The sequence below is a fragment of the Mytilus californianus genome, unplaced genomic scaffold (genome assembly GCF_021869535.1).
Source record: "Mytilus californianus isolate M0D057914Y unplaced genomic scaffold, xbMytCali1.0.p SCAF_8, whole genome shotgun sequence".
Lineage (NCBI taxonomy): Eukaryota > Metazoa > Mollusca > Bivalvia > Mytilida > Mytilidae > Mytilus > Mytilus californianus.
Window position 1 is genome coordinate 69,924,614 of NW_026262734.1, and position 14,769 is coordinate 69,939,382.

The 14,769-nt window shown below is 31.4% G+C and overlaps 1 protein-coding gene across 7 annotated transcripts in view; it reads right to left on the reverse strand.

Moving 5' to 3' along the window:
* Nucleotides 1-2,679: 2,679 nt before the first annotated feature.
* LOC127712157 (clathrin heavy chain 1) overlaps nt 2,680-14,769 on the reverse strand; it is a 58,076-nt gene continuing 45,986 nt past the window's right edge. For all 7 annotated transcript variants that reach the window (XM_052218429.1, XM_052218428.1, XM_052218433.1 and 4 more), the window contains 9 exons: nt 14,285-14,477; nt 13,629-13,786; nt 12,963-13,127; nt 12,487-12,643; nt 11,922-12,040; nt 8,064-8,627; nt 7,085-7,306; nt 6,587-6,662; nt 2,680-4,894 (listed from right to left, as the gene is read on the reverse strand). In XM_052218429.1, coding sequence (XP_052074389.1) covers nt 4,770-4,894; nt 6,587-6,662; nt 7,085-7,306; nt 8,064-8,627; nt 11,922-12,040; nt 12,487-12,643; nt 12,963-13,127; nt 13,629-13,786; nt 14,285-14,477 — 1,779 coding nt within the window. In that variant the 3' untranslated portion in view covers nt 2,680-4,769. The remainder of the gene's footprint in view (nt 4,895-6,586; nt 6,663-7,084; nt 7,307-8,063; nt 8,628-11,921; nt 12,041-12,486; nt 12,644-12,962; nt 13,128-13,628; nt 13,787-14,284; nt 14,478-14,769) is intronic.

The following is a 14,769-nucleotide window of genomic DNA, read 5'->3' on the forward strand; positions in this document are numbered from 1 at the left end:
TCTCAGAAGAGTTACATTCACAAGGTGTTTTTGTCACAATACTACACATAACTCTTGTAAAAATTTTCATATGTAAATGGAGGTACAATATGGTCAACTACACATGATGGTAAACAGGTACAATATGGTCAACTGCACATGATGGTAAACAATCCTAAGTATGAGAGCTTTTCGTTCACAAGGTGTCATTGTTACATTACTGAAAAAAATGGTCAAAGACCCACAACTCCAATCAAAATTGTCAACTTAAATGGTGAAGAGATTATGACAACTAATAAACCTACCAAGTATGAAAGCTGTATGTCAAATGGTTTCAGAGTATTGATGTGTTTTGGACAGAGACAACTACCTTACACTCCATGGTGTGATGTGCAGGGGACAATAACTCCTTAATGGGTCGTCCAATTGTTTTGGTCATTTTTGTAGATCTTGTATGACTAATTATTTTTGATGTTTACAGTTTCTATCTATATATAATAGTTTTTGAAATAAAAGGCAAAAAACATTAAAATTAGTCAATAATTGTTCTTTACAGCCAATTACTCTGTACGAAGTACACGATAATAAGTCAAAATCGTCATTGCAGTCAAGTTTTGTTCAATTGTATTGGCATTCAGTATATCTTGGATTTCTGACTAGTTTTGCTGAAAACAGACAATGGGTAAAACCACTAAATTAGTAAAAAAATCATCACTTTTAAAAGGGCATACAATAATTACAGGGGAGGTTGTGATGTTGCTAATGTAAATTTTGTTATTTTCACATCAAAATGTGACTAATAGGGAAAAGATGTATTTTTTCACGGATTTTAATCATTAGTTTGAAAACAAGTATATGGATTCTTTTTTTATGACATTTGGCTTTTATTTAGGAAGATTATTTGTACCAAATTTTATGAACAAATCACTGATGAGTTTTCTTTGAATTACATAAATATTCAGCCAAAAAATTGTTTTTTTCCTCTAAAATCATGAAATTTAATAAAAATGAATTATTTTTAAAGAAGATATTCCACTTCACAAAAAATCTCCGTGTGTTAACTTATGAAACAATGAATGGAGAATGTGTCCAGGGGACACAGATGATTCTCCCGCTTGCATATAACATTATAAAGGGACATAACTCAAGAACGGTAAAAGTGATGCTACCTTAATTTGTACTGATCTGAGTTTTGTATTAATAAGCATTGTGCATAAGTTTCATAACATTTGGTTGAAGCAAACTAAAGTTATAGAAAGGAAACAAAAAATTCAGCTATTTTTCCATTTGTAAAGGGGCATAACTCTAGAACAGTAAAAGTGACACCACCAACATTCAAATTTGATCTGTATTTTGTGGTAATAAGCATTGTGTATAAGTTTCATAACATTTGGTTGAGGCAAACTAAAGTTAAGGAACGGAAACCAATTTTGGGACGGACAAGGGTAAAACTTAATGTCCCCTCTGCTACGGTGGGGGCATAATAAAAAGTTAGGTAGGTCAGAAATGTCCAAAAAGATGTCTAAAATTTGGACTCCATTTATCGCTAAACGTAGCACAAGAAAGTTTTTTTTTTTTTACATATTTGTATTTCTATCTATCATTTACTCGTAATTATACACCTTGTTATTTCCTAACTGTATTAAAAGTTCCTCATTACAGTGCTTGATGAATGTAGCTATTCTGATTATGTCTGAAACACTCTTAATGAGATCTCAAGTGAATTCAATAGGACAGATATGCAAGGTCAAAATTTTGACCTGTACTCTTAGGAGACTGTTGAACCAGCATTCATTACCTTAAACTTGAACTTGTGGATTTGCTTTTGGTTAGTTTGTAAAAGCAAACTAAGCTTTAGTTTGATCATTGAAACAATGTTGATTATCTGGTTTGTTATAAAATACAAGTTGATTAATACAATATCAATGTTTTGTTATCTTTTTTGCAATGTCCACTGCCAAATATGTTGATAATTATGATAAATAGGTGTTTAACATAGCAAACATTACATGTATATCAGGATGAGAAAATGTTGATGCGATATAAATATGAACCTTGCTTTGTACTAGACCCATACACATAGGGATTTTTGTTTTGACAATCAGCAGGAAGACTCCTAGTAAACCAGTCACCAAGATGAACACTGTATCTACTAATACATCATCTTCCCTACCTAAGGGCTACAATCTTCACCCTTGGCAGATTAAGAAAGAACTTACTTATACAGCATTGTGCCATCTAGTGACAGATTGAAGTCACACCCACTCCAACTACATCATTCTTGACCAAATGACATCACTTGCATTATCTATAGTTTGGAGGTGTAAAAATGACTGTGTCCAGTGTTTGCAAATTTTGTGAAGCAGAAACCATATATATATGTTGACATTCCAAAATTTGCATGTGGAACATACAAAAGAACTTCAATAAGTTGATTAAAAACTTTACAAATGTAACTATCGTCCGACGTTTTGGGGGTAAAGACTTGTGACACAATCTGCATGTGGCAATTGCTTTCTATATTCATACTTGATCATCTTAAAGGCACTTTTGATTGGAAGCAGCCAGTTACAATTGGGATCAATGGAAATCATTACCTTGTTCATCAAAAATTCTGACTTAATCATCCAAGGGTGTAGAGGAGGGGGCTGGTTCGTAACCCTTGGCTAGTGAAGGTGCTAATACATGAAAAACAATGGATAGTAATCATTTTATTTTATTCAATTATTTGTTGTATATCATATAACTATGGTCTATAACAACAGTGTTACAGGCACAGCCACCATTCAACCAATCAAAAGTCTTCATTATATACACACCATCACTGAACAGTTTTGATTGGATTAAAACACATGAATGATTTGCAAAGCTGTGACTGTACTTTTAAAATGACTGGATCAACTCTATCAATTTGTTAACTTCTTATATCTGTTAGCAAATACAGAAAATTATTGGGCAACATGAATTCTTAAATGGAGCTGTATAAACAAATATGCCTACAACAATCATCTGATTTACAAAAAAAAAAATTCTATAGAATGTTTTAAAACAAAGATCTTAGCTATTCAAAAATTTCCTTCTAATTTACTTTTTGATAAACTTTATTATGATATGGTGAAAATCTACATCAAGTATTTGTATTCCCATTAAGAGTTTCAACATTTTCTTTTTTTTCAACCTATTTTTTCTATAAATTAGATGGTAATTTTGTCCACAGTCTATCCTGAATATCCACAAAGGAGTATAGTAATTTGGACAGTAGTCTATCACAACTATTCACAAAAGAGTATCCAGTCATTTTAACTGGGTGTATATGATTCCTGAATTACAATGTTCAATGGACAACATAAATCAACAATGTGCTATCATGTACATGCATGTACATAATCTTATATTAAGTGCTTATCTAATTCACTAATACAGAATAAATAAATCTACACATCTTAAAAATTTCACATCACATTCTTTGTCTACCATATTCACTCACAGTTATGACTTGGAAACACATTAATATATCTGCTTTTGATAAGTCATTGAAAACAGTCAAATCCATTTTTTGCATCTTTGATATCTTTCCTTTAAGCAGAAACAATTTTTACTCCTTAAACTTCTATCCCTTTTTGTAAGTCTCTGTCTAACACTACTTTGATGAAAGTTAGTTATATGAATGGCTTTTACAAAGAGTTAAGCACACATTACTTTGTCAACCAAAAACATTAGGACAAGCAAAGATTTAGATATAAACTTCATGCATAATATTTAACCATGACAGCGCTATATTTAACTTTCCAAGCATCTTCGATAAGTCAAACATTTCTGACTTAACTGATTAAGCATTATAAAATTTACATCTTTATAATAAATTTTACTCCAAGATACACAGAATTAACATATGAAAATTAACATCTATTTCTCCCCAATACCTAGACACTACAACCTTTTCAGTTCCAGAATTTACATTATTGCTATCTTCTATTCTAGGATATTCATTACTTTAAAACACGGCTATTACACTTCTAATATAAATTTGAAATGTCAATTGGTTTTGAAATATATTTTCCCCTGTTATAAGCTCTAGCATAAGGTCAAACAAGACATTTGGAATGTTTTAGACAAATTTGATACATGAATAAAATGTGAATGTACCACATATGTCAAATCAGTCATATTACATATAACTCAAGACAATATTTTTTTTGTAAAACCTGCATTTGAGACTAGTTCATACATTTCTTAAGGTGTTAAGCTGTCTGACTTGTAGGTTTTAATGCCATCTCGTGGCAAGCACTTAATACTAAATTAAAACTTGATACAAAATGACTGCATTTGTATTTGCACCGAGCTTTATAAAACAATCAAAATCAATTTAACAAAATTTTATAGATAAAATATCCACACTATAAATAAATATATCAACTGAGTATCTTTTCAAAAATAAGAAAACTGTAAAAATCAGTATGATTTAATGAAGGAAATGGTTCCAAAAAAAATTAACTGAATTAATAAGCACTTTCAAACTATTGCAAATTATTCAACTTTTGTTCAAATCAAAACACATTATCAACAATAAAAACAACACAAAATGCCAATAGTTCCAGAATAAAATCACAATATAACTTAAATCTGAAAGTTACAAATAAACAATAACAATCAACAGAACATCTTCCATTCTGATACGGTCCCTCTGTGAATGTTCCATTTATAATCATTCTTTAATTCACACAGGATGATATAATGACAAATGAATAATGTTCCTAGGAATTTGAAGGTTGGCTTTATGCGGAAAGTTGTTACATGCCATAGCCATATGGGTTAGGTGGTACACCATATTGGCCACCATAGCCTGGTACAGGTGATGGAGCCTGGGGTGGCATCATTGCAGCTGGCCCTGCTGTTAACATCAGCTGTTGTTCACCTAAAACAAACCATTAAATATCATAAATTAATGAGGAAATATACATCATGCAACTCAAACTTTAGGCTGTTTTATTTAAACATATATAAGGTGCACAAGAAGGCACTTTTTAAACAGATTGAACCATTTTAAAGAAACTATTATTAGCCTTACTTAAGTACTCAACAAATTTGAGTACAAAAAACATAAATCTCAATTCTTGTTCAGTTAAAAAATATACAGTTAAAAATATATCTGGTTAAATTTACAGGACAATTTATATTCAGTGGCAGATATAGTTGTTCTAGAACAGGCAGAAACCCAGTTGAAATAGAACAAAAGAATCGAAGCTCTTTGTTAGAGAAGGCGATAAATGCTTACTGTAATGTTTACTGTAGTAACACAAATTTTAAAAGTTAATAGAAACAAACAAAATGACAGTTTTTTGCTAAATTACGAAATATTTTATCATAAAAACACAATTTGCATAAGTTTTCAATTTATCTATTACATAATTAAGCAGAACAATTAGATATCAAGTCGACGACATGGGTGTCTATTAAGTTGGATCTAAAAAATGAATAACCTCCGATTTTTCAAAAAAATTTACCACGGACGGAGAACATATCAATCTATTTGTTCCTTAATTTTCGTTTCTGCCCTTCCATTATGTGACTCGAGAAAAAATTCCAAAAAAAATGGGTAACAATTGCATCGAAAAGAGAAAATCGAGTGCACATTTTTATGTTAGGGCGTGTTTGAGTTGAATATTTTGTCTTGAAAACGTAAAAAGCAAAAGTATTTGATACATAATCTCGATTCAGATTCTATCATTTTTATATATCAAGGCTACAGGTTGACTTTATAACATCGAAAATTCACAGTAGTAAAAAAATGAAATATATAGGTCAAGTGAAATACCTTTCTAGATAATGAATTACAAAAACAGAGTAGGTGTGTTCGAATAGCAAATTTTTACGAAAAGTACTTGACGACAGACTTTTAAGTTGGATCTTAAAAATGCATATCTTCGAAAAAACTTCATTTTTTTGTGTGTGATATCTAGGGTTTATAGTCTTCAACCACTGAAAATTTTTAGTCTGCCCTTCCACGAAATATTGAATTAGAATTTTTTTAAATGTTTATGAATTTTCGAAAATTCCACCTGACAACCGATCAGACAATAGTTTTAAGTTGACTGAATGCAGACAAGTACATTAACTGATGCTCATTAGCTAGTAGATACATTTGTCTTTTAAAATACAACTGGCATATAAGGATCGTTATGGTGCTATGCGGATAAATTTATCGGTTTTCAAGAGCTAAATTGGCAGCGCGTCATCCCTACAATGGCTTCCATTTTTACGATTGTGAAAATGAACTGGCGTAATGGGGAGATAATTTTGATGAAGTAGAATCCTGACTGAGAACAACTACCTCAATAACAAGTCACACTTTTTCATTAAATCCCAGATATCAGGCTTAGTGCTTCTATATATAATTTCAGACTAGAACCCTTTAAACATGTTTAAAGTAGGTGGCTTGGTAGCCTAATACATTACTATTTTAACTCTATAACAAACTCAAGGCACAGTTTAATATGTATGCATAGAAAGTAGCAATAAACTAAAATGATAAAAAATAAATATTTTATGTTGCCTTGGTAAAAGAAAGGATTAATAATTTATACAACTTATATAATTTTGTATTTACCAAGAACAATTGGTCTTTCTTCTGCCTTTTGTTCTTCTTCTGTCCTGACAGCTTCTGATTGTTCTAACTTGTCAACCTAATAAACACAACATAATAAAAAGTAAAACTCAAATCGACAGGAATCAAGTTGAGGCAAGCTGATAGGCAAACTGGTAAAATAAGTATTACCAGTTCGTTTAAAATAATTTAATTCAAGGGAATAATAAAAATTAATTTACACAGCACTGTTTCTTGCAAAAAATATTGAAAAAATAATCTAAAAATATCAAGATTTTTTATTTAAAATTTCTGATGCCCTATTTTCTTAATTTGCATTTCAGAAATTTAGCTTTTTGCTATTTATATTTCAATAAATATTAAAACATTAAAACATATTCATGGTCCCATTACATATAACAAGAATACTTTAAAATAAAAAGACATTAATGTATGCACATGTTACCTAATTCATTTCATCAATTTAATTTGTACAAGAAGTTTTAGCTTAGCCTTCCTCACCTTTGATATATACTCTCTCACAACCTGAATCATGTATGGCATGGCAAAATCCATAATATTGTGTCTCCATGCCAACTCAAGTATCACATCTGGTCGTAATAAATCATAACATTGGAACAAACATGCAGCAAAACACTCATGATATTGCTCTTCTAAGAACCAGGCTATCAGGTCTTCAGCAATAGCAATGTCTTTAGATTCTCCAGCATAACACATTGCATCCTGTAATTAAAGTAATCAGTTATCTCCCTTTCAATATGACTCCTGTTTCTCTAGTAACTAAGATAAATGGTAGCAAATATTGTAAAAATAAACTATTGCTGACTATTAATCGTAAGAATACACAATATATACAACTGGGTTAGGTGGTAGAAATGAATCATGTCCAGTTTCATGCTAATGTTCATAGCACCGCAAGCATTCAAGTATTTATGCATCTCTGCTGTTCAAATTTTTTGATTTACCTGTTCCTGAAGATGGTAAATCCAGTAAAGCCTGTCGATGCACAAAATGTATTCGTGTTAGCTGTTTTAGGTTTGGTGTTCAACAACAACTTTTTTAAAGATCAAAGTGATAATTTTAAATGGGTTCTAGTGAAAATATAAAAAAGTATGATCATCTTGTAAACCTAAACCTTGCTATCTGAAGAAATAAAACAATGTCTTCTGACAGTGAGAAAAACTTTATATTTCCATAGTAGCTTTTTTTACTTGTTTTTTTTATCCAGCAATATTGATATTTTTTTTTTTATCAATTTTGAGATGTAGACATCTAGCTCTTAAAGATGACTATTACCCAATACTATTTCAATAAATATTTGGGAAAAAAAATTGATGGTATAATTCTTTTATTAGTTCCTGAATTATATTTGAACCTAATGGTCCTTGCCTCTCTCAACGAACTTATTCTTACTGATACATAGACAAGCTGAACCATCACAGTGAAATTGTATGTGCCAGCCAATTTATATATATCTCACCTTAAATAATTTATCCTTTTTACAAAGGTCAACTGACTGCTTCCATCTGTTGTTACCTTTGTACAAGTACGCAGCTATTCTTCTGAATTCTATTAACTCATGTTTTTCTAATCTCTGGGCTAATGCTATGTTGTCAAAGTTCTGGTATGCATCGATAGATGTTCTCAGGCCCTGGTAATCCTCCTCTTCAATTAATAAGTTGTTCAGAGCCTCATTTATAGCTTTGTTGTTGTTCTTTTGGACTGATCGAAGGTAAGGCTTGACAAGAGGTATCTGGTTGACTTTAGTGAAGAAAATGACTGCTCGTGTATGATCAAGTCTTGGCGTCAACACCAGTAATAATTCATTCAATAATAAAGGTTTAAAGTCTAAGTAGAATTGAATTGCCTTGTAATAAAGTTCAATGTTTGCTACTTTTGTTATGATATCTTTGAACTGGCTTTCTTTCCAGGCAATGGTTGGATGGCTCATCATTGTTATCACTGCATTATCATATTCCTCGTACTTATCATACAAAAATACTAATTCTGACCACAGATGGGCTTGTTCGGCTGCTCGTAATACCTATAGAAGATAAAATCATCATCATTTCAGTTTTCATTTAAGTAAGTAATATATTTTGCTGTATACAGTGCATGGCCATAAGTATAACAATCTAACTAAACTAAATAAACAAACAAAAATGTGACAATTCTCATTCTGATGTTACCAAGTTGATTAAAATCCAACCAAAAATTATTCCACAATATTTTTTTTTCAAAAAACATAGTTTTTTTATGAAAAATATAGCAAAAAAATGTTTGTGACAAATACTTATGGCCATGCATTGTATGTCATTAATAAATTCATATCAAGCATACATACTGTAACTTCTTTTTCTGGAACACCCAGGGGACAAGTATGATAGTCATTATTTGATCCCTGAATTTTCAACAGCATGTCAAGTTCTTCCATCTTCGCAAAAGGAGAAGGTCCGGTAAGGGCTAGTTTTGGCCTAATATTTGAAGTACATCTAATGAAAGATTTTTGACATTTTTTAAACACTTCAGTGTCTACTTGAGTCGATTCAATTAGTTTATGTTAAAGATTTGAACTGATTTGGTCATTAGAGAAGCTCAAATTCACACTTAAATATGCAAAATCTATCAAATATGCCATAAAACTTCATTTTTAGATGGTTTTTGTCTAAAATGGAAGTGGCCATATTCGTGTTCAGTCTCAACCTTTATATATGTTATGTATTATCATCAAATACAACATATATTTAAATATCAAGAGTGAACACAAATGCGGCCACTTCTATTTTAGACAAAAACCGTCTTAAGATTAGCACAAATGCTAAAATTGTGATGATTTCAGTAATATTGCATGAATTTATGATGCTATTACCTGATGCATGTGCATTGTATTGTCAAAAACAGCTCATATTTACGGAACAGAAGTATTCTACTTTCCAATGAATAGCTCAAAGTTTACATTTTAACATATTGGTAATAAAATGCTCCGCTGGGGCGCAGCTTGATACGACCGCAGAGGTCGAACCCTGAACAGTTGGGGCAAGTATGGACAAACATTCAAGCTTGATACAGCACTGAATTTGGATTGTAATTAAATATTTGACACAGCATAGGTTTCTGACACAGAATGAAAGTGGTCTAAGAACTTAAAAAATTTTAATTTACCTATTCAAACCATATCATTATTATTTGCTTTTATATATAAATCAGAAATAACCAATTTAAAATGGAAAATTTTAAAGAAAAAAAAGGAAACCCCCCCCCCCCCCAAATTTTTTGAACCCCCTTATGATTCATCACCCCCAAACTCAATCCCAGCCTTCCCTTTGTGGTATGGTACCTTGCAGTACAATTTCAGAGAGATCCATACACTTGAACACAAGTTATTGTCTGGAAACTAGAAAAATGCTTGTTTTTTTGCCCTTTTATGGCCCCTAATTACTAAAATTTTGAGGGAAATACCCCAAAAATCAATCCCAGCCTTCCCTTTGTGGTATGGTACCTTGCAGTACAATTTCAGAGAGATCCATACACTTGAACACAAGTTATTGTCCGGAAACTAGAAAAATGCTTATTTTTGGCCCCTTGTTGGCCCCTTATTCCTAAACATTTAGGGCAATTACCCCCAAACTCAAACCCAGCTTTCCCTTTGTGATATGGAACCTTGCAGTACAATTTCATAAAGATCCATACACTTACATACAAGTTATTGTCATGAAACTAGAAAAATGCTTGTTTTTTTGCCCTTTTATGGCCCCTAATTACTAAAATTTTGAGGGAATTACCCCAAAAATCAATCCCAGCCTTCCCTTTGTGGTATGGTACCTTGCAGTACAATTTCAGAGAGATCCATACACTTGAACACAAGTTATTGTCTGGAAACTAGAAAAATGCTTATTTTTGGCCCCTTGTTGGCCCCTTATTCCTAAACCTTTTGGGAAATTATCCCCAAACTCAATTCCAGCTTTCCCTTTGTGATATAGAACCTTGTAGTACAATTTCATAAAGATCCATACACTTACACACAAGTTATTGTCATGAAACTAGAAAAAATGCCTTTTTTTTGCCCCTTTTTGGCCCCCAATTCCTAAAATTTTGAGGCAATTACCCCCAAAATCAATCCCAGCATTCCCTTTGTGATATGGAACCTTGTGATACAATGTCAGAGAGATCCATAGACTTACACACAAGTTATTGTCATGAAACTAGAAAAATGCTTGTTTTTTGCCCCTTTTTGGCCCCCAATTCCTAAAATTTGGAGGCTAATTACCCCCAAAATCAATCCCAGCATTCCCTTTGTGATACAGAACCTTGTGGTACAATGTCAGAGAGATCCATACACTTACACACAAGTTATGTCTGGAAGTTACAAAAATGCTTATTTTTGGCCCCTAATTCCTTAAGTATTGGTACCATAACCCCCAAAATCAATCCCCACCTTCCTTTTGTGGTATTGAACCTTATGGTAAAATTTCATTGAGATCCATTCACTTAAACTAAAGTTAGAGTGCGAAAACTAATGTGTCTTCGGACGACGACAACGACGCCAACGTCATACCAATATACGACCAAAAAATTTTTTTGCGGTCGTATAAAAATGCTATATGTTGGGGCCAAAAAGGGGTCTTATCGGGCCTACTCCTTTTAAATTATGAATTATTAGGATGATATAATTTTATCACTTTTATTCAAAAATGTCATCTATGGTGTCACTGCAAAATCATTTGTAACCATGTTTAAGGTCACATATTTGATCTAAAATGGTAATTTTAAACATAACAGTTTTGTAAAATTAAATACGAGTGACAGTCTTACTAAGACATTCTCACACCATCTTTGTAAAAGGCATGTATCAGCGAAAACATTTTTGGAAAGGCTGTTGCTCATATCTAAATATCTATGACAAGAATTCAAAACAAGGCTATTTTGGCAGTTTTTTTTTCTTTTATTGCAATAAGTTTGAAGGCTTAAAGCAAATAGTAAGAAGTAAAAAAAGATTTGATTTTAGAATTCAGGGGCAAAAGAGGTGGTCTTCTGCATACCTTTTCCTTTAGTCTTGGTTTTAGAAACAACATATATATTGAGGGTTCTGTACAGTATAATTTACACCACAGGACTAATAAGATATTCCAATTGTCATAATGGTTTTAGAAATCAAGTTCTATTGGATTCCTTTTTTTATTCTGACTGCATTATTTAATTTTTGAACTTGATTTGGGTATTCGTGATGCAAGGGGGTGTTTCATATAAATATATCTGATATCTCCTATTATTCAATTTTGTGTAGTATTTTTTTTTATAATTAAATTATTTGAATGAACTTCAAAGATTTGAAACTTACCTTTGGAATGTTGACTCTAGACCAGAATAATTCTAAATGTTCTCTCATTTTCTCAGGCTTGAATTTTGAGTATAAAATTGCTAATTCTGTAAACATACCCATATGGGCTCTTTCTAAACCTATAAATATAAAATTGAATGAGAATACCTTAACATTGAAACCACTTGTTCACAGTATCTTTGGGTTATACTACAAATTTGACATTTATAATCCATTTCATTTAAACCCTACATCAGAAATCTTTCAATTCTCCTGTCAGGTCTGTGTATGAGACCATGTACTGTTTTGTCCAAGTATAATATTAAGAATTATTGATGTTTATAAATACATCTATTTTAAGTGCCAGGGTCGGTTTTAAGTATTGCTAGAAAAAGTAAAAAGGAACTTAATCTCATAGCAATAAAGCTGCTTTCAACCCACCTCTGTAAAACTAGTATTATTTTTGTTCATCTGTGACATACATAAATGATTCTTTCATTTACATCAAATAATGTGAAGATAGAAATTTTCTCAAGTAACAAGTTGTTTGGTTTATTTGAAAAAAAAGAAGAATAAAATACATTACCTAATGCAGCCTCTAATAGAGATATAAGTTCTTCAAAATATCCTCTATCTTGATAATAATTGATTAATTCTTCTAACTCGTCAGCATGTACTACAATGTGAAGACCACACATCTGGGCCAAACGGAATTCTTCATTGTCTACACAAGCAAAACATACCTAAACACAAAACCAAATGTTATAGAAGACATCAAACAAACTTTATCCTGAAATATTTCTTAATGAAAACTGATATTTGCACAAATAAAAAATACTGAAGATGAAAGGATGATTAAGTAACAAATGTTTCTGACAGTTACAAGTTCTAAAATTTAAACAGCTATATCAAGAATGTCAGAATTCTCAATTATAATTTTGCCTACAAAATTTTCTATGTTAATTCAATTTTCACATTTCTTACTTTGCCGATTATTAAAGTATATTCAAGAGAGAAAGAAAATAGCATGCAATATACACTACAGTCAAAAGAAAGACTTACTTCTTTCCAAGTTCTTGTACTATTAGCTTTTCTAGCTCCATCAACTGCAGCTTGATATTCTTTAAGGTGGACTAGGGTTATAGCCAGTCTAGCATAGTTAGATACATTATTGTATAGAAGCTTAGCAGCCTCAAACATCTTGTCATCAAAACATCTGTCTGCTACCTGTCATCACAGAAAGTCTTAACGTTAAAAAAAACTACAATTCATAAATACATTGATCAATCAACAAGGCTTTATACCATCAGACATTAGTACATTTCTGTGTATATTATATCAAAACCAAAATACCCTACAACTATGAACAAGTAACCAAGTAAAATTCTTTCATTCTTGCTGTAAAATGAATGACTCTAAATATATTGTAACGGTGACACTGAGATAGCAATTAATGGAAGGATAACCCAGGAAACTACTTAGCAAAGGACTAAAAAAGGATCACAGAAAATAAAACCTGAATAAATAATGTTCGAAGATTTATCTCAGAATTACTTTTTATGGCTATTGATTAAGTTTTATCTAAATCACATACTTTTAATTTTTACATCAGCTTGTGATATTCAATCTGTAGAGAGTTCATATTTCTGATGATTTTTAATTTTTCATTGTTAGTTTCATCAAATAGAATAATTCTACAAAATTTGTAAAGGATATGTTTTACTTCACCTGTGTGATATTGGCATGATTAGGACCAGATATGAATTCTTCTAAATCTGCCAATCGGTTTGTCTTTGCATAGGCATATATCAATTCTGTTTCTATGAATGTTTCTCTTGCTTTTTTACGAGCCATCTGTAAGAACTTGACTAAATCTTCCCAGCTATCTGTAAACAAATAAAAAGATCAATCATTTTAAAAATTCCGATTGTAAAAACACCAATTCTACATTTGAACAATGATTTCAATTGTTTTTAAATGTATATTTTTTACATGGTTTCAAATTGATTTCTTAATCAAGAATCATTCTTTCGCACGTGTTAAAAGAAATTCATTATTGATATAAATAATTCAATACATTTGTCAGCTAAAAAATTAGAAAGCAATCACTTACATGTACATGAAATGCTATTTTTTCAAAAATATTTCAGAAATTTATTGCCAAAATTGAAATCTTATGACACACATTAATAGATTTCCTTATGTACATTTCAATCTGTCATGTCTTCAGGTTTTATTTCAAGTTTAGATATTTTCAATTATATATTGTAAATAAAATCCCTCTGTTTTTTTGATGATTAATATTCTGAAGTTTCTCAATGATCAGTAATCCTCACAATTCTTTACATTGTCAACCCTATGAAGCATGTGACACTAAAACATACTATTTTTACTGGCTACGTTAACTACGTCCATGTAATTAGTTGGATCATCAGCTTTGATAAAGGAATCTATAGCTTCCTTCACCATGTTAGCATCTAACTGTGCACGTCCAAGTAAACTCCATACTGCTGGATCGTTACATCTCTCTGCAAACTCGTAGGCTCTGTCCAAGTTGTTTACATGGTCAATCAACACCTAAATAGGAAAAGATCATTTGGATCAAGATCAAGGTTTTTATCAAGAAATGATGAAAATAATAAAACTGAATTTCAGATACAGGATCATAAAATGCAATATATTTTTTCCGCATAATGTTTGAATGCATAGTTGTCTGATAAAATTCATAAATGATATGAGATTTCGCTCATTCTTGGAACCATGCAGAAAGCTGTATTTGTTTTTTTATATACCGTTAAATTCGTTAAATGAGCTGCAGGTTTTTTCTCTGTCATTGTCCCTGCGTGTTATACTCAGGTGCGCTTTATGT